The following is a 27,615-nucleotide window of genomic DNA, read 5'->3' on the forward strand; positions in this document are numbered from 1 at the left end:
TGTAGTATCGGTCAGGTTTTCTGGGAGCAGGAGGCAGGGAATCAGGGGCCAAACTAGATTCCGAAAAAGCATCAGCAACAATGTCTAGTACAGGAGGAATAGCTAAAGGCCTATGCTGAGGTAGGAGAAGGAACTCCCTAAGCCTCTTTTTTTTTTTTTTGAATCAGAAAAATCCTGGCTTTCCCAGTGGAAATGCTCCCTTCGCATACGTAAGGTTTCCCCAAAAGAAAACTCCTCAAGAGGGGAAGCAGAGGGAGTGGAGTCCTCTGCATCAGAATCTTCATAAGTAGATAAGGCCAAATCCAGATCATCAGAAGAATCAGAAAAAACAGAATACTGATCAGCAGATTCATAATCAACTTCAGTCCTAGGCCTCTTAGAAGGGGGGGTTGGCTACCCCTGATTAGAGTTATTAGATCTTCAACCATTCGTATCATTTGTTTTTAGGGCATAGAGGCCTGAGTATGTGGCCTGGGCGTCAATTTTTTAGGCATAAGTAAAGAAGGAGGCGTTGGTTTAATATGCAAGTCCGTAGGCCTAAATACGCCCACAGAACCGGACCTATCCCAAGGTAGTGACATCCGCGGGTTCCATAGTTGAAGCATCTCGTGGCATACCGGACTCTGAATGGGTCTCAGTAGAGGCCTGCGAATCAGAAGTAGCGGGTATCGGAGGCTGCAAAAGCGCCTCACTGAGTACCGGCCCCTCGGCAGCCTGTCTCTGTCTTTATCTTTGTGTTTTTTCAGAATCCCAGTACACAGAAGGCTAACTGACGACATCTCTGGATAATTAAACTGAGAACCAAAATATTTAGAGGCGAAAATATACAGACGATGGATAATGCGCTGATTAAATAAATCACAAAACCGACAGCAAGGTACGTCGTGGTCAGGGCCTAGGCAAGGAATTCAGTACGAATGAAAATCTTTATGAGGTATTTGCTTTCTACAAGTAATGCAATTATTAACTTTTACTGACATCGGTCAGGAGCAAGAAAAAGTTTCCCCAATGGAAGACTTCGGTTCTGAAATTCGAAAATGAAAATTTCAGTTGTTGGCCGACTGGCACTTGAGAACTGCTTCTGCTTCAGGCACCGCACAGCAAGAAAGACTGATGTAATGGCGTCAGCTGCATGTTTTATACCCCTGACAACCTGACGTCATGGAAGAAGGGACAGCAACCGACACAGGACCCAAGACTTTGTTAATCAGGCCGACTGAGGTGCAAGCAGATAACCCAAATGTAATGACTGCAACAGTGAAACACGAAGAACATCTGCCACAATGTCCATACAGTTATCAGGACCTTCCACCCATAACAGATGTAGATATAACTTCTAGATTAGCAATGTATTGGTCAGCATTTGGACAAAGCAGAGGTACACTAGCCACAATCAAGCTTCTTGTGTAGGCAGCAGGATTTAAGGGAAAAACTACTGTCCATGGTGATCTGGCTGTAGAAAGCTAGCATGTGTGCTTTTGAGAATTAATTAAAGCTAGGATGCGCCAGCCAATCCTACCAGCTAAGACAACTCAAGGCAGTACCTGCCATCTCTGCTACTACATGAAACAGGCAACTATTATGAACTTGGCACAACAGTGAACCGTGTACACACAGTCCACTGTAGTTCCAACAGCAATAGACAGTGTACAGCTCTGTGCAAAATTATCAAAGACAGAAACGTTACTCTGAATAAGAATGCTGACATCTTTGTTATTTTATGAGAATGTTACTACGTATCTTGTGCTGTGTGCTGCTGTTTTATATTCTAATTGAAAGACTTAGAATTTGCCTCCATACACCAGGTCCTTAGTTCATGATGCATTTTTGACCTCAGTCAACTAAACTCACCAGGTTCCGAAAGTAAGACAATATAGCAATGCTAAACATGAGTGCAAAACACAAATGCATAACATGCTTATGAGAAGTACATATCAAAAGGTATATTTATGCACACAGCTAACCAAACATTACTACATGTATATTAGGTTAACAAATACATAACATGTGGGGTTAATGCTATGTTAACCTCAACACTTCTACAAAAAGAACTGCTTCAAGATTTAATGGCAGTACACAATGTGACGCTGATTAACAACTAGAAATCCTATAACTTGCACGGCTGTCACCCAGTTAATAGTGGAGCACTGTTTTCTTCAGAGGTATTCACAGTATCAATAAAAATAACATTAGAGGTAGCTAAAAGGTGGGGAAAAAACATTATATGACAGTGTTATCAGTTCTACAGGAGACACTTTTTTTCCCTAAAAATGTCTTAAGGGCAAGCATCTTGTATCCTTCAAGTTTTGAACCCAACCAAAAGCACAGGCATCACGGTGATGAGCACAGAATGGGAACCAAAACAAGCACATGAAGTGGGTGCCAGCACCTTTAGAGTTGTCCTAAAAATAATCTTCATTGTCGGCTTTTCACTAAAACAGTCAATATTTTTTTTTTTAATTTAAAAAGACCACAGGCTTACTTTAAATATCTTGCTGTACAAATGTTTATGGCAATTCTAATTAACAGTCACCTGTCAAAGTTTCTCTTTCCTCCTACTTTCAGATATAATTGGGTTTCCATGCCCCAATGATTTCCAAGTTATTTAATTATGTTTACCCAGAGGAACACTTTTCAGTTGAGAAATTCCCTGGGCCACCAACAGTATCAAGCAAAAGAAACATAACCATTGATGGTATCCCTCTAAGGACGCCTGGGACATAAACAAGACTTCTTTTCATTGAACTTGATTCTGTCCATGGGGTGAAGTTATCAGATTACATTGCATGAGTGAGCAATGTGCACATGAGCAGAATATGGCCCCTTTCAGCTTATGTTACAACATCTTCATCATGCGTCTGTTCCACATTCCTCGCCTGGAGTGGTAATGGTGGTAGAAGTTTCTCATGTAAAGTCGCTCTACCTCAAGCCCTGCTTCAAAAATCCTGTATAAAAAATAAGAGAGATGCAGTCAGAAATGAACAAGAGGCCAAACTGTACTTAGTGCAGTAGTGATCAATGATGTATACTCAGTATATTAAAAGTAAACCCAAATATTGCTCAATCCCAAACCAAAACCCATAAGTCTTGCACGGAAATTTGTCTACCATTTCAATGCAAGTATGCTTGTGTTTTCTGTTTTGTGTGCCTACCTTTGTCATGAGTGACATCTGAAAAGGATCTTCAGACCAGTCTGCCTACCTAGTTATTAAACAATAAGTAAGAAAGTAAGTAAATAAATAAATATCACAATACACATGACACTTTCGTAAATATGAAATTCCCACTTCTGAGGTCATTTGAGATCATCCAAGAGGCACCTCAACACACACACTAGAGCCCACAACAATCCTGCTTTACAAAAATGCATTACACACCCTAGTTCTTTGCATGCTAATTTTAGGTATCCCATGCATTTCAGTTATCATAGAATGCTTATTATGTAAATATTAACCATAATTCCCACTCTTTCAGAAAATTATAGTTAAATGGCCTTTACTCTCTAAAACCTCCTCTCTCTCTAGATGAAACCTCTCCTGGTCTTCCACACAGAGTCCCACTAGACAGGCTTGCCTCATTCTTCTGTGCTCATTTCCCATAGTGTGATGCAGCAGCCTCTAGATGTAGTGAAAGAAAGAGGTGGTTCAGTTCCTCCTGTCTTGACTGGGTGGTGTTTGATCAACTTTGTCTAGGGTCTCTAGTCAGCAAGTCCTTTAATATTAAGATCTAATCTGTAGTGTCAGTGTCAAAACAGGTAACACAGTCACCTTTCATGCTAGAAGACCAGAAGACTATGGGTTCTAGTACCACTCTAGGTGTCTGGATTGCTGACACTTTTCCCTCACTGCTGCAAATCTTAGTGTTCATATATTTAGAGTTAGGCAGCATTAGGTATGGTGCCTCACTTGCAAGTGTGTTGCCTTTTGGAAGAGATGCTAAACTGAGATCCCATTTGCTTGAGTTACTTGGAGCTCAGGAAATGTAAAAGATTCCATGACACCTATCAAAAAGAGTTCTTTTTTATTTGTAAGGACTCATACATTTCATATTATTTACATATTTACAGTTACATAAATAACCTCACTCACTAGATCACCAACTTCTATTTAAGCATCCCCCCACCCTTTTGCCCACAACCAAAACCATATTTTTCCAATATTTCTGTCAATGTCCATTTTCCATTGTATTTAATCTCATTAACTCTCTCGTTCCAAATTCTCCATGCTACGTAAATTATAACTCTGTCCATTTGCTTTGCCTTTTCTTGAGATCTTGTTCCATAATAAACATATTCTATCATGTCCATGTTTAACCTTTCAAATTTCAAATAATCTTTAACTAAATTGTGTTTGCATACTTCTTTCCACAACTCCTGAAATCTTTCACATTTTAAAAATACACGTTCTGTAGTTTCAAACTTTTTACACTTATTACATATTCTATCTTGTTTACTTTTGTATGCCATACTTGCTTTTACTGACAATCTACCTATGGGCAACCTCCAAAAAATCATTACAGTCTTTGATTCTTTTATATTTTGCATATCTCATCATTATTGCTTTTTTCTTACTTGTTTCTAACTCTTTCCATGGATCAACAAAATAAAAAAATTTCATAATATTAGCATATTATTCCTTTCTATTCTTTTCTGTTACATTCTTTTTTTTTTTTGTTTCCATAACACAATTTTACTATAAAGTTATATAATTTCTTCATTAATAGACACTTTTACTTCTTTTCTTCATTTCCATACCTTCCCAAATTTGCTTGCATTTACCATACATTATTGTCTCTATGAAATTCTTATTATCTTTCATAACTCCATTTAATACTTTATACATATTTAAAAAGGTTGCATGCACAATTGGGTTTATCAATCCCAGCCTCCCCACTCTTTTTTACATACATAAAATTATTTTCTTTACAGGGCTCAATCTCGACCCCCAAAAGAATGAAAATATAGTCATCATAATTTCTTTTTCATACCTCACTGGTATCATATAAATGTTTGCAACATAGGCTATTTTACCCAATATTATAGTATTTATCAAATGTGTTTTATTTCTATATGAAAATCTATATGTTTTCCAGAAAGCAATCATTTAATTTCTTTAATATCCTTGTGCCATTGCTCATGTTTATATAATCTACCAAATACTACCTCCAATATATCTATACACTTTCATTATATTCTACACCTTCTATTATCCCTTCCATAAACAAAACTTTTGATTTTTCTCTTTATTTATACTTAAACCAATTTTAATATAATATTTTTATTTCTACCATCCATGATTGATTTTTAGCAATTAATACAATGTCATCTGCATAAGTATGCATTATCAGTATTTGTACCTCCTTCATCATTTTATATCCTCCATTACTTGTTGTTTTATTTCCATCACTGCTATATTCATACTAATGAAAATATCACGCTGTTAGCTGGACATCCTTATTTTATTCCACACACTGTTTTCACATCTTCCTTAATCCGACCATTTTTGCTTATTTTCACATAATTTTTTTAATTTACTGATTTAATAATTTGTAATACTTTGTTTTGCTATATTCTTGCAAAATTCTTCATAATGCTTCATATTGGATATCATCATATGCCTTACATCACCTATCATAACCTTTACTACTTATTTTTTATTAATATTATCAATTACTTCTCTTACTAACCACAAGAAATCCTAAATGCCCTTTCCCTTTCCTTCATACATATTTTGATCATATAACCTTTCCATTTTACATTGTATTTTTTAGCTATTATTCTCATAAAAAGTTTATAGCCCGTGTTATTTAACATTATCGGTTTCCAAATTCTGTCTCCTCTATTTCCTTTCTTATATATAAATTTTAAACCTCCCATAACATTTTCCTTGTACTTAATCCCTGCTTCCATCCATTAATTTATCACTTGCATAAATATAATTTTTGCCAGTCCTCCATTTCTTTATATATATTATATTCTATCCCATCTAATCCAGTGTCTGAATGTATGTTAATATCTTTCATAATCTCATTCCATTCCTTTATATTTTTTGTCTAAATATTCATAGTCTTCTTTACTAAATATCTCACCATCATAAATTAATTCTATGCACATTTCTCTTTTTGCCACATAAAACTAATACATAGGTCTTAATTATTTCATATATTCCTTCTTGCTTCGTTTCCCTTATTTATTTTTTAATTCTCTTATTTTTTACCTTTTGTTATTTTACATAAATATGGTGCTACTTCCTCTTTTTTCCCTTGTAAGTAATATTTTGCTTATATAACAAGTTAATATCTTCTTGATTTCTTTTGTATATTTATCTTTCTATTCTTTTCTACTAAACATTTAAAAATTCTTCACTTAATACTCTGTATTCCTTTTTTCTCTTCTCTTTTACACATTCTAAAATACCTTTTGTATTTATTTTTAAATTGTATCCACCAAATAGTCAAATTGTCATAGAAAAGTTTCATTCTAATATGTTGCTTCCATAATTCTATAAGCACTTTTCTTTCTCTTATTTCCAATTTTTCACCAATTCTTTTTATTCCTTTTCCTATTTTAATATATTCCTCATTTTCATTTTTTATACAAATAGCCACATGATCAGAAAATCCAGTATATTTTATCCCTTGAGTAATTTGTAAATGTTCTGATATTAAAAAGTAATCAATTTCTGTCTTAATTTTACTTTTAAATGTCCAGTGTTTATTCCCCCATATATTTAATTATCCACTCCTCTTAATTTCTGTAAGTATTTTAACATCACAGTCCTTTTTATTCCTTAGGTTACAATTAAAGTCACCTGTGATTATTATATTCACACAAGAATAATTAAGTATGCTTTTAAACATTGTTTCTCTCTCTCTTTGTTGTCACATTAGTATATCCTTTTCATCTCAGATCAACTACAGTTATCTTCTGTAGTTCTATAATTGTTATACCCAACATCTTTATATTCTCTTTACACAATATGCATATCCCTGAACAGGTTTCTTTGCCTATATTCCAAATAACAGTACCATTCCAAAGCCTGTTTGTACCCTTTATTTCTCCATTAACAGTCTAATGTCTTCTAACACTATTATTTGAGCATCTATACCTGCACAACAATACATAATATTAATTCTCCTCTTCATATTTTTCATACAGTTCACATTTAAAGCTAAAATTTTTAACTCGATTAAACAGTTATATTAAAGATGTTTTTATCCCTTGCCTTTATTTTATCTTACCATAATATTTTAAAAATAGTAAATGACAAGACTGACCAGACTCACAGTGGTACTTTATTGTAGTTAAAATATGGCTAAGCGCTTTTGTCATTTGACATCATCAGAGCCATTAATCAACTATTAGAAAAATGAACACAAATAAAAAGCCACTCCACAACACACCCTCAAATGTAGTAACCAATACACAGTCACTAGATGTAATTAATTGTCCAATAAAAAAAACTTTAAAAATGACCAATCGTGAATGTTTGTTCTTATTAGGATATCCAATATAACCTCTTGTATGGGAGAACAAATCAAATACTTATAGACAAATGTTCAACCAATAAAAACTTCACAAGCCATTTTTATCCAATGAAAACAAGGGAGTTTTAATCCGAGTGTGTCATTCATGACTTACATTAACATTACAGATAAAAAAATAGTTTCCTCTAGGCGTTTTAGTAGCTAATAAAAGCACAAAAAACATAGGCTGAACCAATACGAAAATACTGTATGTGACTGGTTGTATACATGTACATAAACATAACTTGTAGTTCTAAAACCAGTAAAGTCTCTTACATAACTTGACCTGCAATTGCAATAAACTTCAACTTTAACAGCCAGCTTTAACACTTTTGTTTCCTTTATTCCCCTGTCCTATTTGACTGTTTCTCCCACTGTTTCAGCATAAGTGTTCTTCTCTGGAACTTTCTCTGGCTCATTTTCTTCTTTTTTTCTCTATAATCTCACTCCAGGATACTGCAGCTCCACTTTCTGGCTCACTCTTGTTTATCATCTACTCCAGATAAAAATCCTGCAACCCTCCTGACTGGAGGGTTGAAACAATGCACTTTCTACTGTTTCTGTTGATTCAAACACATTTTTCTGGAAATTTTGTTCCAAATCCACTTCCACCTTTGCATTCATCTCATTTTCCTCCTCTACTTCTTCTCCATCTGAAAACAATGTTTTCTCTGCTCCCAAATCATTTGAGAATATTTCTGGTAGTGATTCTACCATTTTAATTGCATTTTCAACAACTTTCATTTCAGTTTCAGCAAATGCTGAATCAGCCATGTTTTCTCCCTGTTCCTCCAGGCTGCCTCCAGACCTGGAACAGGAACAGGAAGTCAGTTGCATCACACAAACTCTTCCCTCTGCTACAAAGAGTAGGGGATTTCCATGATGTCCTAGACACATTTCTTCTAGTAGTATAAATACTACCTTGGGTCTTCCCAAAAAGAGGGCACTAGCCTGGTGGGGCTAACCAAGTCAACAAAAGGATAAATATGAAAACTGAAAAAAATATATATTATCTAGAGAGAACTGCAATGGAATGATGGAAGTTCCACATTAGCAGTGCAGATGCTGCTAGGTCTTGCACATCCAAAAGACAGTGCTTGGCCAAAGTGTGCAGCTCTGTTCAGAAGGTTACAATGCAGATATACTGTGGTGATGCCCCTTTGAAACAAGGGAAATAACCTTCCAATTTTGCAGAAGAGGAGGCTGTCACAGGACCAGAAAAGGTACTTACTCCTTTTCTGTTAACAAAAAGAAACATAATGAGAAAACTAAGCAGACCATCTTCATATTGATGAATTTTAAATCTCTGTCTTTAGCAAAGCAGAAAAACAAAGGTTTTGTCTGCAGGGAAGCCATGCAGAAAACATAATACCTGTGTCCCCCAGTTATATTAAGCAGAGATCCTCCCTTTTTTCTTTGCCAGAGAAATTATTTTAAAGGTTTAGATCTTGGTTCAGTGCTGGCACCACACTGAATTAAAAAAAGTGAGTTATGTAGAAATGAGTTCTAACTTTCTGAAACAAAAAAGTAACAACCACTCAGAAAATTCAAAACAGTATATTTCAAACCAATAAGCAAAACAGAAAAAAGTCCAATCTTTCCGTGGTGAAGAAAACAGTATTTAATAATTCACTGCTAAAAATTTTTGAAAGCTTCACAAGTATAAACTATTTTCTCTACACCCATCATAAAAATACTGACATATATGCATTTTTACCTTTGTGAGGATTTAGGAAAAAGTTAACTGTGGTGGTGGTGCTGCGGTAACGTTGTTGCCTCATAGCAAGACGTTGTCCCGTTCGATTCTCAGCTAGAGCATCTTCTGTGTGGAGGCATACGTGAATGGGGTGTGCCTTCATTGAAGGTTGTGCGTCAGGGCTGGTAACCCGGTACGTAAAAATCCACTACCAAGCATTAGCGGACCGGAGTTCCGCTGTGGCGACCCCTAACCGGGAAAAGCCAAAAGACACAACATTTTAGCAGTGAATTAGTGTGTTTTTTAAACAAAAAACTCAATTTTATTTAATTAATTTATTATGTAATTATTCAATTTGTGTAGTGTTTTAATTAATTGGCTGTGATATATATATATATATATATATATATACGAGTTGTTTTTTTTGAAAATGGCATCTGATGAAGTCTTGCGCTCAAGACAAAAGCACTTATTTTGCCTGTTTGTGGAATTATTAAATACGGTTTTCTTCACCATGGAAAGATTGGACTTTTTTCTGTTTTGCTTTCTGAAGGAAAAGTTAAGGCTGATAATTCCACATAGTTTGCAAATTAACATGCTAAGGTAACATCAGTGACTCTCTTCCTCACTACTGCTGCTCAAGTAGCAGCACTGTAGAACGGTTACCCTAGGCAGGAATGCCATGCCTGTGAGAATACTGATGCAAAGACAAAGAAACACGCTCACACAAAATGAATATCCTAGTCAGAAAGTACAATAATAAAAGATGCATCTTAAGATGATGCGGGTAACATCAAAATGAGTTACAAAATTGTTTTTTAGAAGTTTATAGTAGGCCATGACAGTCAAAAGATTGGACTTAACCATGACATTTCTGAGGCCTGCCAATGACAGGAGAAACAGAGTCTGCAGTGAAGCTCAACTTACTAATGGAAGGATCCAGACAGCTAGATACTACCCACACAGCAAATATTTTCTTGTTTGTGTGAGTCCAAAAGTGGTTTTCATCAATACTAGAAAAACACTTCAGAAATCTCTTCTGTCATATTAAACTAGGCTATGACTACCAGTTCAGTGGCCAGTCAGTATGAACTCTGAGGCTGGGATAGGCTAGGTTAGCTTGAACTAGAAATAGATTACTATTTAAATATCACAGCCACTTCTGCAGACATGGTTTGAATTTCTATTGATAAAGTGACAAAAAGACTTGCACTGCTTGATTATACTAAGTTTAGTCTGTACAGTCACAAGACTAACACAAGTACTTAGCTGGACGAGTAAATGAACTTTTCTATTTTACACACATTAAGCACCCCATTTCAGAAAACTTCAAACTCAGTTTCATTGTGAATGTGAATTCATGTGAACCATCTGAAACATTTAACTCTGATGACAAAATTATCATTATGTGAACTAATAATGAATAAAAAAAAATCAAACTCAAATAGTTTAGAGCACTGGGAAAAATTCTAAAGATTATAAGGAAATATCTGCTGTAATATAAACACTCATGTTATAAAGAAGTGATACAACTTGACTATTGGATAGATATCTGCTGAACATTAAAGAAATAAACAAATGGCAAAAATAGCTGCTACAAAATCACCAACTTTCAACTCATTCTTTAAAAAAAATTATTTAAATTAAATATATTAAGTGTTTTTACTAGTTATGCATACAACAGTTTCTAAGAAATCCTTAAATATATCTGAACAGCAGCAGCTTGCAAAGAAAAATAGCATAGAACCACCCATGCCTAACCAACCCAAACAACTTTTAAAGCTTCAAAAATACCAAGCAAATTCTTACATTAACTCCCTCTCAAGCAATACGTTCCTCCACCCACAGAATAACTACCACTGAAACATCAGACAAATTTGTTTATATAACATACTGAAAAAACAATACTTTTACCACTTCACAAAGGTCATAATTTAAATTCATCAAACTACAGACCTACCAGATAACCTGCCACATGGTTTCCATTTTAAGCATGGCAACAGCACATGTACAATCAGTCACTGACTTCATCAGAACAGAGGTTAATGGAAACAAGAGTTCTACTGGTACATTTTTTGGTTTTCTCCAAGTTCTTGAAACAGTTAACTACATTCTCTTAACACTTTCCATAGCAGAGGATGGTTAAGAGAATGTAGTTAACTGCTTCAAGCAATTGGACAAACAAGCCATAAACAAGTTATACAATAGGAGGAAACTAGTACAGAAAAGAGAAATCCCAAGAAGGAAAGACATCCCTGATTTAGTATCAGCAAGAAACTACGTTCCCTCATAAAATCATCCAAGGCTAGCTTCGAAAGAACAGTTGCCATGTACTCCAAGGATAACCACGGGGCATTCTTTAGCTGTGTCGGGAATCTAGGTGGCAATTCTCAGATCTGCTCGGAGTTGGTGTAGAATGGCAGAAAATATGCTGAACCGACCGATACAGCCAACATCCTGGCAGACAGGTTCAGTGCAGACTTCATCCCCAAAAGGGCCTATAACTATATACCAGAAGAATGTAGTGCCCCTGAAATCAGACACTCAGGTTAAAACAGCCCTCTCCAAAGCCAAAAAATGCAGCATCAGTGGTACTGGATGGTGTCCCAGGCTGCGTCCTACACTAGCTCAAAGATGAACTAACCCCTCACCTAAACACACTGTTTAAACTCAGCCTCTCCACAGGCTGTGACCACAGAGTGGTGCACAGCAATGGTTATTCTGCTCCACAAAGGTGGAGCCACAATGGACCCCGGGAACTGTCGCCCTATGGGCCTGACTAGCTTGGTCCGCAAAGCTATGGGAGCTCATGTATCTTAACAGAGACGTTGATAGCCTGCAAACACTGGACCCTACCCAGTTTGGCTTTAGGGGCAGATCATGCCTCCTAGACCTGGTGGACTTTTTGAGGCAGTTGCCAAGGCTGTGGGCGATGGTAGGGTGGTCCACTCAGCCTACCTAGACCTCGCAGAGGCCTTCAACACCATTCCCCACACTGGTATAATAGACAAGCTCACCAGCCTGCACATAAACCCCTACGTCACAAGGTGGGTTGCCGGCTGGCTCATGGACAGAGCCCACCTGTTAATAGTTGCGGTAGCTAGGTCTGACTCTGGACCAGTTACAAGTGGCATTCCCCTGGGCTCAGTTCTGGGACCCCTCCTGTTCGGCATATACTTTTCCGGGGTGCAGGCGGGTACAGGAGGACTGTGGCTTATCAAGTTCGCAGACTGCTGCAAACTAGGGGCTATAACTGAGACTCTGGCTGACACAGACATCTTCCAGAGGGGTCTCACTGACAGATGCCTGATGTCGGAACCCTGGCCCCAGGCTGGGTGCCAAAAAGTGCATAGTCATCCCCTTTGGAAAAAACAAAGTACCCACAAACTATCACATAGGTGGTAGCCCCCTAAATACAGAAAACGTAATAAGGGATCTGGGGACCCAAGTAGACAGTAACCTCTCCTTTAATTACATTGCCAAAGTAGTATGTGCCCCACCTAATCACAAAAGGGTTTGCATCCAGATTGGAAGAGGTCATTGTGCCCCTCTACGCATCACTCATCAGACCCATCATAGAGTACAATGCCCCATTTGGGATGTACCTTACAAGACACCTGCAGCAACTGGAAAGACCACAGAAGTACCTCACCAAGAGGATCACCGGCCTCAAGCAAATCGACTGAAAACTCCAGCTGTACTCTGTTGCATAACGCCTACTCAGAGGTGATCTCTGCCTGACATACAAGGCCATGTCCAAGCCAGAATTGATGGACATGCTCCACCTAAAGAAAACCATATCCCCTCGAGCCACACGCTCCATGGATCTAAACCTCACAGCAATAAGTAGGATGTGCTGGAGGGATAGATTCTGTCCCAGAGACTTCCCATGCTCTGGAAAAAGATTCCAGTCTACATTAGGCAAGCTCCTCGCTAACCATCTTCAAGAGAAACCTTGACGAGTGGATGGGAAACAGTTTACCCCAGGGATCACTTCAATGGATCATCTGCACAGAGGCATAGGGAACTAATCTAAGGGGGTGGCGAAAGCCAACTTATTCCGGCTAGGCTTATAAATGCCTTTGGGCAGATAGCCTAGTACCTACCTACCTATGAAGAAATGCTGTTAAGTTTTAACAGCTCATCACATAGTTTTACTAGGTTTGTCTTTTTAAATTCCACAGATCCTGAGGTATTCATTGAAGTGGATTTAAATGCTCTACAGGAGAAGAGTACTGTTTTGTGACTGGATATGACCAGAGACGAAGATACTACAGGAGTAATGCAAAAGTAGCTCAGTGCTAGTGTGGATGAAGTAAAGACGTTTTTCACCCCTTCTGGGATGGTTAACTATTTGTACAAGGGAGCTAGCATTAACTATGTCTACAAATATTTGGGCATATCCGACCTTTGTGATATAGGTGCACCAGTCATTCAATGGACAGTTGAAATCTTTCATATAAAATGTATTTTATTTGCACAAAGTTAAGTAAGCACATTTAGAAATCAGTCATGGTTCTCTGGGAGCAAGGGAGATGACCTTTAACATACTACAAATTGATGACGTGTCTTGTTTATTGTAATTTTCAGATTAATAACTTCTATTTATGAATCATAAAAGTCTGTTAAGAGATAATTGGGTCTCTGGAACACTGACACTTCCCACAGTTTCCAACGAATCAGAACACATGATGATGGTGATGGACACAGACAACCAATAAAAAGGGCAAGCTGTCTTTACACTTAAACCAAGTCACTGTTACAACAAAGAATTGGATGTGTTTGAACTGCAGAAGAACCTCAAAAACTGTCAATTTACTGTTAAAGACTTTTGCCACTATAGCAACCTTGATGTGGTATGGACTGGAACTTACTGCAAGACGTTTTGTTGTGCAGGAATGCCCAGAAGGCGGACTTTACCTAAAAAGGCACTACAGGGACAACAAGTGCTTTGGCTAGTATGCAGGGTCCATGAAACAAAAGGTGCAGGCCATCTTTACTAGAGCAAGTTGGGCTGTTGATTATATCATCTCAAGCAGACACATACTGGATCCTTCTTAGCCAGTGTTAAACAGAATTCTTTTCTCTTTTTATCCAGGATCACTCTGGGTGAAGGTAGAATTCTACTCAACAGAGAATCATACCTGTATTAGATACATGCATAGCAAACTTCGGTACGTCTCTCTGCATGGCCTTCTAGGTTGAGCACCTCTGGTCATTCACACTTACATAACACACCATCAGATCAGAGTCATATTTGCCCTGTTTGAGGGACTGTATTTGTCCCTCATGATGTCATGGATTCTAACACTAGAAAGACAGCTGTCACTAGCTTAGTGAATATAAAATCAGTGTGCTTGACAACCGTGTCACCATTTCCTAGGATATTTCTACTTGGACATGCAGATATAGTGGCAGTGGAAAGTTTGTGGTCTGTGGTCAGTTGATTCACTGCTTTATGTGAGTATAAAGGAGTTGTGTTACTGGCTTGGTTCTTTATTCCAGATTCTGGAAGGCTTGGGAGGATAATAGAAAACATCACCAACAAGCTACCAATCCAAACAACTTTAATGCAGAACTTCCAGAAAAAGCAGCAAATATACAACTCTAGCACCTTGGCTCAAATGCCTTCAAAGAGTATAAAAAACAAGAAAAGTAAACACTTTATAAAGTAAAAACAATTAAATAATTAAACAATAATATACATAAACAATTAAATTAAATTAGATGCCTCAAGTTACATTTAGTATTAAGACCTGGATTTAAAGTGACATACTTAAGAATATAAATAGATTTCTTATATAGCAATTTATGTTTGAGTGCTACAGTTTCACAGTACTTAAAAGAAATATGTTCAAGAATAGTAGCCTTTAAACCTGATGCATCGCCACCATAGCATTTTTTAAAATGTAGTGCAATAGGGCTCTCCAATTTTAACTTGAGATTACAAGAACATCTTACGGACATTCCAGGAATAATAGTCCACATATAGAAGATGCCTGGCTTCTCTGAAATGGAACAAATCTGTGCTTAGGTATCTTCATCAGTGATCTGGTACTGCAGACACTAACATGTCTTCATAATTGTTATGGCGGACATTACAAATGGCACATTTCTGTACTACTTACATGGTGTGAACTGACATTCTAGGCCAAAGCATTACAGCTATTGTTCTTTCACTGAATTTCCTGTTTCCAGATGCCATTTATCTAACCATTTATTTTTTAAACTGATTGGGGGCTATTACTTTTTGAGCATTAAGCTCTAGATGCAGCTTATTTCTTCCTTGAAAGAAAAATAAGGTTGACTTTCTTTCCTTGCTGTTGGTTTTTGCTTAAGATAATCTTTCATTGTAACTCATTTAAGTAGTTGCAACATAAGTACACCCCTAAAAGTGTCCATCTAGGCCCATGTTGCAGTATTCATAACATGAGGGATATCTCCACCTAGGAAACACAAATGTCCAGCCAGTATACCAAAGACTTAAGCTATTGCAAGGTACATGCGACATTGTACATGGAAGAGCTGACGTCAGCTATAAAAGTGATGTCTGCATGTACTATCCTTAGAACTTCTCTGCCACCAGTCCAAACGACAACTTCAACCATTTGTCTGATCGCCAAAAGTTTTTCTACAATTCAGATAAGTGCTCCTTTGGGGAAAACCTTTATTATGCTTTTGCAAATTTATGCTTGCTAGAGGTTAATGTCATCCAAGAAGGGCACGTGCCACTGTGGAAGACAGAGTCCATGCAAAGACAACCGCAACTAGTGTCTTTTCTGTCTGGGTTCCAATAATGACAACAAGGCCTGTGCCATCTGTCAGGAATTCTTCCCTAAACTGTCTGTCTGCCCTTAATATATATTTTGAAAACCAGACACTAATGCGACTAGCACTAGGCATGGAAGGTACTCCAGGTCCGTTGGGTGAGCTCCTGAAGAAAAAAGGCAAAAAGATAAGCCCTGAATCTTTGGCTGCACCTCTGATCCTGGATGTACCTCTCAAGGTCAATAAAGGCCCGGGGGTACGTAAGATGTTTGGTCCTCCTCCTTCAGCAGGTACTGATTTAGAAGCCACTAGGGAAGGTTTCTTCAACACATCCACAGAGGTATTGCAGACGTCTGTTATGGATGGTAAGGGGGAACCACAGCTCACACCTTCAAACATTCCTTGTAGTACCTCTCCTGCCCCTTCCATTGAGGTTTTGCCAATGTCTGGTCCGGAGCCTAAGCCTACATCGGCCCTTCCATCACAGACTATGGTACGCCTTTCTCTCAAGAGGAAACAAACAGAAACATGTCTCCCATTCAGAAGCCTTCCCCAGACTGGCAAGCCTTTTCCCAAGGGATTTTGAATGCCTTTCTGGCACTTAGGAGATGCTGGAGTAGGTCGTTGCCTATTTCCCCTCCATCTAGGAGCACGTCTGCTGAACAAGAGGATTCATCTTCTGATGAGTTTCTGGCCTACTCCACTCAGATAGACTCTCCTCTGGGTTATGCCCCCCCTGAAGTCGATTCCAATGGTGAAGATTCTCCTGAAGAGGATATTACATTTGGAGAAACTATCTCCAGAATGAGGGAATTTTTCAAGTGGGAAAACTCCCATGTTTCGGAAGTGCAAAACAAGTACTGTGACCTCTTACAAATAGATTTTCCTGCTCCTTCAGCTATTCTACCTGTTTTTGCCAGCTTTCCAAGATGCCTTTCTTGCAGCATCAAAAAACCCTAACAACCTCCTGCTCCTAAAAGGCCAGACAGGTTTTATAAAGTCCCTGAAGATGGTAGTTACCTGCATAAATGTCCTCTTGCAGGAGACCCAGCTGTGATCTCTCTCTCTGCTGATAAAACCACTAAATCACTGCCCTCCACCAACCTCTTTCTCTCAAATAAGAACAGTAAAATGATGGAGAGAATTGGGGAAAAAGGTCTTCTCTTCTACTCCTGCTTTTAGAGTAATTAACTATCAGACACACATGTCTAAGTATGTTCTGGACCTACTTTCACAGGCCTCTAAATTGCCGACAGATCTCTCAGACTCTGCAGCAAAATCCCAGCTTAGTTTCCTCCCAGGTTACCAGGCATTCCATAAAGTACAGTTTTGTACCTACCATAAATGTAGATGTTCGAAGATCCACATTGCTGCAGTCCTAACACTTGGGTAGTCCGCTGTCCCTCGGTCGGCCCGAATATCAGAGTATAAGGCTGACGTCGGTCAAGGCGCATTTGACTGACATCAGAACGTCAGGGTACAAATGCGCATGACCGACGTCATATCCTCAGTCTTTTCTTGCCCCAGATGTCAGAAGACCCTAAAAAGAAAGGTCCAAACCCATAGACAACAACTAAACAACTAACCAGCCTAACACCAAAAATATGTACAATATATACAATATATACAATTATACAATTATACCTCAGATGGATAACCCAACCCACACAACCACCTCAAACTACAGAGGGAAGGAGGGAAGCAATGTGGATCTTGAACATCTACATTTATGGTAGGTACAAAACTGTACTATGTTCTTCATCTCACATTGCTGCAGTCCTAACACTTGGGTAGAATCCCAAAGCAGAGGTAAGGGAGGATGGCTAAATTATAATGAAGCAGGAGCTGCCAAAATGCCCTGCAACACAGCAGTGGCAAAACCAGCCCTGGATTTAGAGTACAGTGGAAGGTGGTAATGCTTAGAGAAGGTATGCACTGAACTCCAAGTGGCTGCCTCCAAAATATCCTTAGTGGCCACCCCCCTCAAAAAAGCTGTTGAAGTGGCAGTAGCCCTAGTGGAATGAGGCCTAATCCCAGCTGGAACCTCTTTGCCATGATGGGAATAACAGAAAGCAATGCAAAATGCAATCCACTTAGAAATAGTTTGTTTTGACACAGGCTTGCCCTGAGAGCACAAAGCAAAAGAAACTAATAACTGCTGAGATTGTCTGAACCCTTTAGTTCTGTCCAAATAATATCGCAACTGCCTGTGTACATCTAAAGTGTGCAAAATCTTTTCCCCTTTAGTTTGGGGATTTGCATAAAAAGTAGGCAAATGAATAGTTTGGTTTAAAGCCACACTAGAAACCACTTTAGGCATAAAGGAAGGATTAGTACGTAAAGATACCCTATCCTTATGGAAAATTAAGAAAGGCTCAACTGCCATAAGGGCCTGCAATTCAGAAACCCTTCTTGCAGAAGTAATGGCCAACAAAAAAGCAGTCTTCCATGACAAATATTTCAACTCAGCAGTAGCTGCAGGCTCAAAAGGTTGTAGAGTGAGTTTCTCCAACACAAAATTGAGATCCCAAGCAGGAGTAGGAGCCCTTCGTGGGGGTCTTATATTCTTTGCCCCTCTAAGAAATTGCTTGAACAAAGGATGAGAAAACAATGGTGGGTCACAGTCGTAGTGAGCTGAAATTGCTGCAGCATGAATCTTAATAGAAGAGAAGGACAAACCTTTGTCCAATAACTCAGTAAGATATTGAGGCTCAGAAACATCCAAATCCTTAGCTGCACTCCAAAATAAAAATCTCTTCCATTTATCTGCGTACACTTTCCTTGTACTAGGCCTTCTAGCTTCCAAAATCACATTCAAAACTTGTTGTGGAAGTTGAGACCCTCTATGGTTTAAAACAGAATATGCCATGCTGTTAGGTGAAGAGAGTGAAGTTTGACATTGAGCAAATGACTGTCCTCCTGGGACAACAGATGTGGAATCAAAGGCAAAGGCCATGGAGGCTTCTGTACTAGACTTCTCAGTAATGGGTACCAGTGCTGTCGAGGCCAATCTGGAGCTATCAAAATCATCCTTGGCTTGTCCTGTCTGACCTTTAGAAGTACCTTTGGGAGGAGAGGCAGAGGTGGAAAGGCATACACAGGAAGATTTTTCCAACTGAAAGAAAGAGCATCCACTTTCCAAGCTGTGGGATGAAACCTTTGTGCAAAACTTTGGCAGCTGGTGGTTTAGTGGAGAAGCGAACAGATCTATGTCTGGAGTTCCCCAGGACACTGTCAATTTCTGAAATACATGAAGATCCAGTTTCCACTCGTGGGGATCCATGATTTGTCTGCTTAACACATCTGCTAAGGAGTTCTGTGCTCCAGAAACCTTGCCTGAAGACTTAGTTGTAAACTGAGAGCAGTCTCCCACAAAATCATTGCTTGCCTGCACAGAGGATAAGAATGTGTTCCCCCTTGCTTGTTGATGTACCACATGACAGTTGTGTTGTCTGTTAGAATCAACACCTGCCCTGGAAGAAGTAAATCCTTGAAAGCTATTAATGCAAACTGGACTGCTAACATCTCCTTCAAGTTGATATGTAGATGCTGTAGTCTGACAGGCCACTTGTCTTGTATCCACTTTCCGTTTAGATGAGCTCCCCAAGCTTTGTCTGAGGCATCTGTCGTTAAAATTTGACCCACCTCTGGCCGGGTCACAGAGAGTCCCTTGTTTAGGTGACATTCCTGAGCCCACCACAAAAATTCCTTTTGAATGCAAGGTATTATTTGAATGACAGTGTCCAGATGCTGGCAGTGCTGTGTCCATACATTTTTGAGATACCATTGCAACTTCCTCATATCCAGTTTGGCATTGGGAAGCACCAGAATACAAGATGCCATGAACCCTAAGGCTTGAAGGACTGTCCTTGCAGTCAGCCCGGACTGAAGAGATAGATGATGGAAGTAAAGGGAAAGATTCTTTTGTTTGTCCGGTTAGAAAGGCCATCTGGGATGCTGTATTCAGTCTTACACCCAGAAAGCACATGTCTTGAGAGGGTACTAGACTGGACTTTATTTCATTCACAGAATACCCCAGGCATCTTAGCACTGCTATCACATATTCCAAATGACGAAGAAGCTCGTGCCTTCCTTGAGCCAGAATCAGGCAATCGTCCAAATAAGGATAGATTTGTATTCCTTTTAGCCTGAAGAAAGCTATCACTGGAGCCAGAACTGTAAATACTCTGGGCAGTAGATAAGCCAAAGGGCAATGCAGAGAACTGATAGTGAGAAGTCCCAGTCAACGCAGATATTTCCTGCAACTTAGCCTGATAGGAACATGAAGGTAAGCCTCCTTGAGATCCAAAGTTACCATCCAGTGATCCTTGCCCAGTAGAGGTAAAAGCTGTTGTAACGTCAACATTTTGAACTTGGGAATGTCCAGATAAGTGTTGAGGATAGATAAATCCAAAATTGGTCTCCACGTGTTCCCCGTTTTTGGCACAAGGAACAGGCGAGAATAAAATCCTAGGCCCCTTTCTGACATAGGAACCGGCTGTATGGCCCCTATTTGGAGTAACAGAGAAATTTGCTTGAGAGCCTCTATTCTTTGTTGAGGAGGAATGTCTGGCATGCCTTTGAAAGGAGGCAAGGTATGGAAATAAAACCTGTAACCGTGATGTATGATATCCAGTACCCATCTGTCCTGGGTAATCAAACTCCAATTTTCTTTGAAAAGTGCCAACCTTCCTCCCAAAGGTGCTGCCAGGCGAGAAGGTTCTGGCAGCTGAAAAGGTAGGTCATTGGGTCTGTTTACGAAAGGACTGACCCCTGCCCTCACCAAGACTGTGCAGGAGAACTCCCTGTTCTAGGCCTGAAAGAGCCCTGACCTCTGCCCCTGCCACGTCTAGATCTACCCCTAGACTGGGAATCATAAGAAGGATACGTCCACCCTTTAGTAGGCCAATTTCTACTAAACTTTGGAGGCTGAACCTGCAAAAAATCTTTAACAGTCTGCATAGACTTAGCCTTGTCTTCCATTTTCTTTAAAACTGCCTCAATAGGAGAACCAAACAAGACATCAGATTGCAAAGGGGCATCCAAAATCCTAGTTTTAACATGGTCAGATAAATTTTGATCCCTCAGCCAGGCATGCCTGAAGAACTGACCCAGTGGCAGCCACCCTAGACGAGGCCTGAACAGCATCAAAACCACATTGCAAAGAATGCTTACCCACCTGTTCAGAAACATGCACTAAATCTTGTAACTCTTTACAATCAATACCTTCCGCCAGAGCATCAACCTTAGATTTCAACTGTGAAAGGAGATAATTTTGATATTTCAACATGTGAAACTGGCAATTCAAAGCTCTCATGGCTAGAGTGGAAGAAGTATAAAGTTTCTTTCCCCACCTATCCAAGGCCCTGGCCTCTTTATCTGCCGGAACTGGATTCTTGACAACAGAAGCCTTAACACCTTTAGGCCCCTGGCTAACAGTTTCTGGGTCTGCCCTAGGACTCTTAAAAAGATACTTATGAGCTTCAGGCACCCTGTAATACCTATCTGGTTTAACAGGAGCAGGAGGCAAAGAATCAGGATTAAGAGAAGCCTCTGCAAACACATCTTCCACCACATTCAGAACAGGAGGTATAGCTAAAGGCCTATGCTGGGGTAAAACAAAAATTCCCTAAGCCTTTTCCTGGAATCAGAGAAATCCTGACCTTCCCATTTAAAATGCTCTCTCATGGAGTGAAGGGTCTCTGCAAAAGAAAAATCCTCAGGAGGAGAAGCAGAAGGAGTAGAATCATCCACATCAGAATCAGAATAATGAGAATACTCCTGCAAGTCTTCAGTCAAGACTCAGACACATCGAAGCCTGCTCATAATCCCCAACACAGGTTCCATCCTAGGCCTCTTATCAGGAGGGGCATAGAGCCTCTAATCAAAGTAATTAAATCTTCTGCCATTTTAAGCATGTGCTTCTTGGGCACTGAACCTGAAGAACTAGGAGTGACACCCACAGAAGCAAAAGTAGACCTGCCTCTAGGAGAAGCCTTGGAAGCAGAAAGAGAGGGCCTAGACACCTTAGGAAGGGAGGGGAGTACAGTTACCTGAGAAGCCCCTACAGCCTGACCTGCCTCCTGGGAGGCCACATCCTGTAAAACACAGTTTCTCCCTGGGACTCCAGAGAGGCCTCCGTCGGAACCACCGGTTCCACTGACGCCTCTAAAGAACCGGCGTCCGGTTCGGACGACTCCACTAACCTAGGTTTAACTGCCTTGTCTTTGCGCTTCTTTGAGGAAGCCGGAGTCGGAGCATCCGACGGCATATTGTAATTGCACCGCTTCCCAAAGACCAACCTGGCACAATCCAACCTATGCTTTATAGTGCGTTTATTGAACCTAGCACAAAAGCGACACCCAACAACGTCGTGCTCAGGTCCCAAACAAGGTATACACAAATTATAGTAATCTCTATGCGGTATCTGTTTCCCACAAGAAATACAGTTATTCACTTTTTCTGACATCCGGTAAACCACTGAGGCAAGAAAAAAACAAAATATTCCCCAACGGGGTACTTAACCAACTCTGACTTCGGTCTGAAACTCCGAAAAATTTCAGAACGCCGAACGGCACTTGCAACACTGCTTCTGCATCGGACCATGCGGCAAAAAAGACTGAGGATATGACGTCGGTCATGCGCATTTGTACCCTGACGTTCTGATGTCAGTCAAATGCGCCTTGACCGACGTCAGCCTTATACTCTGATATTCGGGCCGACCGAGGGACAGCGGACTACCCAGGTGTTAGGACTGCAGCAATGTGAGATGAAGAACATCATTGCAGCTAAGACACAGCTGTGGTGTCTGCAAGATCACTAGCATCTGGTTCTGTTATCAGAAGATAGTCCTGAGATTGCAGCCTTTGCCTGAGGATTTCAAGGCAAAACTTACAGATGCACCACTGGACAACACCACCCTATTTGGCTCTAATGCTGCAGCCCTTTTCAAATCCCTTCACGAGAAAGGAAAAGAAATTCAGGAACTTAAACAAATTTTTGTTTCCTCAGTTCCTAAATACCATAGGAACTACTTCTCTAGGCCTAATTTTGTAAGGAAGAAGACCTGTACACCTTCCCAACAACACAAGAAGGGCACACATAGGCAGACACCTCCTAGGTCTCAGCCATCCTCTGCTCAAAAGGCCCCCTTTCCAGACCAGCTAGGTAGTCTGTGACTACCTGACAACTTTCTCAGAAATCCCTCTTTGCCAGCACCTTTCTCATTTCCTCTCAAATTGGACAAGCATTACCACAAACAAATGAGTCCTGTCTGTTGTCCAAGGAAATTACTACATGACTTGGAAAACCACTCCTCCCTTCATGGGGATTCCACAACCCCCAAAGGACCAGACCCACCTTTACCCTCAGGTCATTGAAGACTTGCAAACACAAGGAACCATACAGGAGGTTCCATCTTGGAAAAGAGGAAAAGGATTCTACTCCAGGATGTTCTTACTTCCCAGGAGAGATGGTCCTTGGAGGACAATTTTGGACTTGTCCCAATGCAATCTCTTCCTTCAAGTCCCCACCTTCATGATGCTCACCCTGCAAACTCTGCTTCCAGTCTTGTTACCTCAGGCTTATCTGGTTTCCTTAGACATAAAGGATGCATAGCTTCACACCCCTATCCACCCTCTTTTCAGAAAATTCCCATGTTTTTCTGTTGCTTCCTCTCATTTTCAGTTCTGTACTTTGCCCTTTGGACTCTCTAGAACTCCATGAGTATTTACAGTGTTTGACTCCTGTCACTGGCTTTTGCAGACTCCAGGTAATTCTCATCTACCCTTACCTGGATGACCTGCTCATTCAAGCAGAACATCCAGAAACATTGCAACAGAACCTTCAAACCGCCATATCTTTGCTCCCCAGTCTGGGATTCACCATCAGCTACAGCAAGTTGTCTCTTTCTCCTTCTCAGTACCACGTGTTCCTACGTTACAGGATAAGGACAGACCATACAATGGTTTTCCTGCCTTTGCAGAAGTTGCAGTCACTGCAGACTTGCTTCCAACGGTTGCTTCCTCTGTCCTCTCTGACTGCCAGTGAATTCCTCAGGATGCTAGGGTTCATGGCGACGATTATACCAATGCTACCCCTAGCCAGACTCCACATGCAAAAGTTCCAGTCGTACATGAAAACACTCAGGTTCCAGCATCCTCGTCTACTAGAGTTTGTCCTTCCACTTCTTCCCTGCCTAAAGAAGGAATTGCTTTGGGGGATTCAACAAAGTTCTCAAAATCCAGGACTCATCCTTCAACCATGTCATACAATTCAAGAAATGTTCACAGATGCTTCAGATATGGGGTGGGGAGCAACTCTGAGGAACCTAAAAGTCCAAGGCCTGTGGTCTCCCTCCATAAGGAAGCAGTGCATCAACATCAAAGAGATGAGGGTTCTGATCCTAGCCCTTCAAGCCTTCAAGTCATCTCTTCTACTCAGCCATTTGAAGCTGTTCACAGAGAACACCACAGTTCTCTGACATGTGAACAAGCAGGGGGGAAACAAAGTCTTATCTACTCTGCAGATTAGCAATCCAAGTTTGGAGACTGCGCTTCAAGTAACTGACAGCTGCTTATATTCCCTCAGCTCAAAAAGTTCAAGCAGACACACTATGCAGACCCATGACACAAGCCCACGAATGGATGATCCACAGGGATGTGTTTCTGGACATTCTTCACCAGTGGGGTATACGTCAAATAGATCTCTTTGCCTCCCCTATGAACAGACAACTTCCAAAGTTCTGTGCCAGAGTCCCACACCCTCTGGTTTGGAAGGTAGACACCCCGTCATTCTCATGGAAATGGATCTTTCTTTATGCACCCTCTTCTTCCCCCTAATTCTGAAAGTCCTGCTGAAGATACAGAAGGACAATCCAAAAATCTTGTTGGTGACCCTCTTTTGGCCAAGACAGCATTGGTTCCCTCTTCTTCTGCAATTAGCCAAGGGCAATCATCACGAGTTACCTCACAGGCTGGATCTACCCACACAAGACAAGGGGATCTCTTATTAACCCACATTTAGCAACACTGAACCTGACTGTGGGTGATAAGTTTCCATTCCTCTCAGGTACCTTTTCTCTGAGGACTTGCTTCCAGTCCTGCAGAAGGCCAGGAAGCCTAATACTAGAAGATCCTACCTGTCCAAATGAAAAAGGTTTTCCATCTGGTGTCTTAATAAGAGCCTAGATCCATGTTCAGTGGATATTTCCCTAGTCCTTTCTTATTTGTGTGAGCTGTTCATGGCTGGACTGGCTTATCCTTCAGTTAAAGCCCATTTATCAGCCATTCCTGCATGTCTTCCTTTGTCTCCCCCCTTAGCTTCTAGACTAGAGGTTAAACTTTTCTTAAAATGCATCCTTCACATCAGGCCTCCCAGGAAACCTGTTCCTCCTCCCTGGGACCTAAATTTTGTTTTGGAAAAACTGACCCAGTCCCCTTTCAGCCTGCAGCCTCAGCTTCCCTAAAATTCTGTACTTAGAAACCTGTTTTACTGGTAGCCATTACGTCTGCAAGGTGAGTTTCAGAACTCCAAGCTTTAACGGCTTCACAACCCTTTCTAATTTTTCACAAGGATAAGGTGTCCCTTTGTACCAACCCTTCCTTCATGCCTAAAGTGGTTCATGACTTGTCCCTCAATCAATCTATTCACTTACTCACCTTTTCCCTTCTCCTCAAATCTCCAGTGAAAGGGTGCTGCACACGGATGTAAACAGACAACTCGGATTCTATCTGGATAAGACCAAATCCATTAGAAAGTCTAAGCAATTGTTTGTTTACTTTCACTCCAGGGTGCTGGGAAAACCTGTCTCTAAACAGACTGTTTCATCTTGGATCTCTAGGGCAATTTCCTTTTGCTATGTCTCGGAGGGGAAAACTCTTTCTTCTTCTGTTAAGGCCCATTCCACAAGAGCAGTGGCTTCCTCTGGAGCCTTCTTTAAAGGCCTGGACACTGTTTCTATATTGAAAGAAGCTACTTGGTCCTCTGTCCATACATTTACAAAACACTACAACCTGTATTCTATCTCCAGCTGTGTAGAGCAGGGTTTGCTAGGGCAATTCTGCACGACTTGTGCTTCCTGTGCCCCTACCCCTCTCTCACTCATGAACTTTGGTATTCTCCCTCATGTTATGATTACTGCAATATGGGAATAGAAGGACATAGAATAGTTGTGTAAAAAGTGTAAAATCTTACCATAATTATACATGTCTTTCTCTTCCATTTTGCAGTATTCTATCACACCCTCCGTCCTCCTTGGTTCATGCTCTTCTTTGGATATTACCCAACTGCCTCTTATCCTGGGACAGGTATTCTGACTGAAGCATTTAGTTCTGAGGGGTCTATTTCAAAGCATGGAATTACCACTTCATCGAATTCCACATCACTGAGACAACATTGCAGAAACTGTAGAGCATGGAACACCAAGAACATTGAAAACTTTCCATGGGAAAAGAACCACTTGGTCACCATGGTGAACTTTGCCCTTTCCCCACTGTAGTGTGATCTTGAAGGTGGTATATATAGTTGGGGTGGGGGTAGGGGGCTCTCCACCCCCCACATCAGTGGGTTTGATTTGCTTTCTTTTTTTTTTCTTTGTTATGTCGGGTTAGTGGTTGTTTTCCTGGGGTTAGTTTTCGATGTTCCAGGTGTTTGATATTCTGCTCTGCAGTTTCGGCAAAGATGTGGGATTCGATGACGTGGTAATTTGATATTTGAAGTAGACCCTGAGGATGGTATGTGCAGGCATCACTTTTATGGCTGATGTCAGCTGCTCTATGTGCAATGTCACACTTACCTTGCAGTAGCTTAAGTCTTTAGTATATTGGTTGAATGTCCGGGTCACACAGGCAGGGATCTCCCTCATGTTATGAATACTACAGCAAGGAAGAGAAGAACATCTATGGTTATGGTAAGATTTTACACAACTACTCTTTCTTGTACCTTTTTTCTTCTAGCACTGGTAACTGCTGAATTACCCAAAGATTCTCTAATTCTCCTTTAAAAGTTCTTTGTGCTCCTTTAATACATACATTGAACAGGGCATATTTAAGGATAACTCACTGGATGCTCTGCAAAATACTTTCAGATCATACTTCTGTAGATTAAGCAACATATTATATAACTCCACAGGAGCCCTGTACAAAGACCTTTGATTTTGTTTTGCAGCGGTTTACTCTCCAGTCCTTCACACTACTTTTACTGTGGACATGGGCGTACAAAGACCTTTGATTTTGTTTTGCAGCGGTTTACTCTCCAGTCCTTCACACCACTTTTACTGTGGACATGGGTGTACAAAGAGCTTTGACTTTGTTTTGCAGCGGTTTACTCTCCAGTCCTTCACACCACTTTTACTGTGGACATGGGTGTACAAAGACCTTTGATTTTGTTTTGCAGCGGTTTACTCTCCAGTCCTTCACACTACTTTTACTGTGGACATGGGCAAGATCACCACATCTCTAAGCTGGAGATAAAGCAAAATTTCAAAAAACATGGGAAAGTAAACAGCCTAAAGCTGAAGTAGTTGGTAAAACAGCAAAAGTAGAACCCCAAGTAATGTGCTGGAAAGAGGGTAAACGGCGTGTAAGAAACTGCACACTGGTACTAGCCAAATATGTCAACGTTACAAG

General features: G+C 40.3%; 1 protein-coding gene across 1 annotated transcript in view; it reads right to left on the reverse strand.

Annotated features, from left to right (window-relative positions):
- Positions 1 to 2,091: 2,091 nt before the first annotated feature.
- B4GALNT3 (beta-1,4-N-acetyl-galactosaminyltransferase 3) overlaps positions 2,092 to 27,615 on the reverse strand; it is a 539,452-nt gene continuing 513,928 nt past the window's right edge. The window contains exon 18 of the mRNA XM_044087281.1: positions 2,092 to 2,945. Within this exon, the coding sequence (XP_043943216.1) occupies positions 2,837 to 2,945 (109 nt within the window). The 3' untranslated portion in view covers positions 2,092 to 2,836. The remainder of the gene's footprint in view (positions 2,946 to 27,615) is intronic.

Source organism: Protopterus annectens, chromosome 11.part0 (assembly GCF_019279795.1).
Source record: "Protopterus annectens isolate FY-2018-M chromosome 11.part0, PAN1.0, whole genome shotgun sequence".
Classification (NCBI taxonomy): Eukaryota; Metazoa; Chordata; order Ceratodontiformes; family Protopteridae; genus Protopterus; species Protopterus annectens.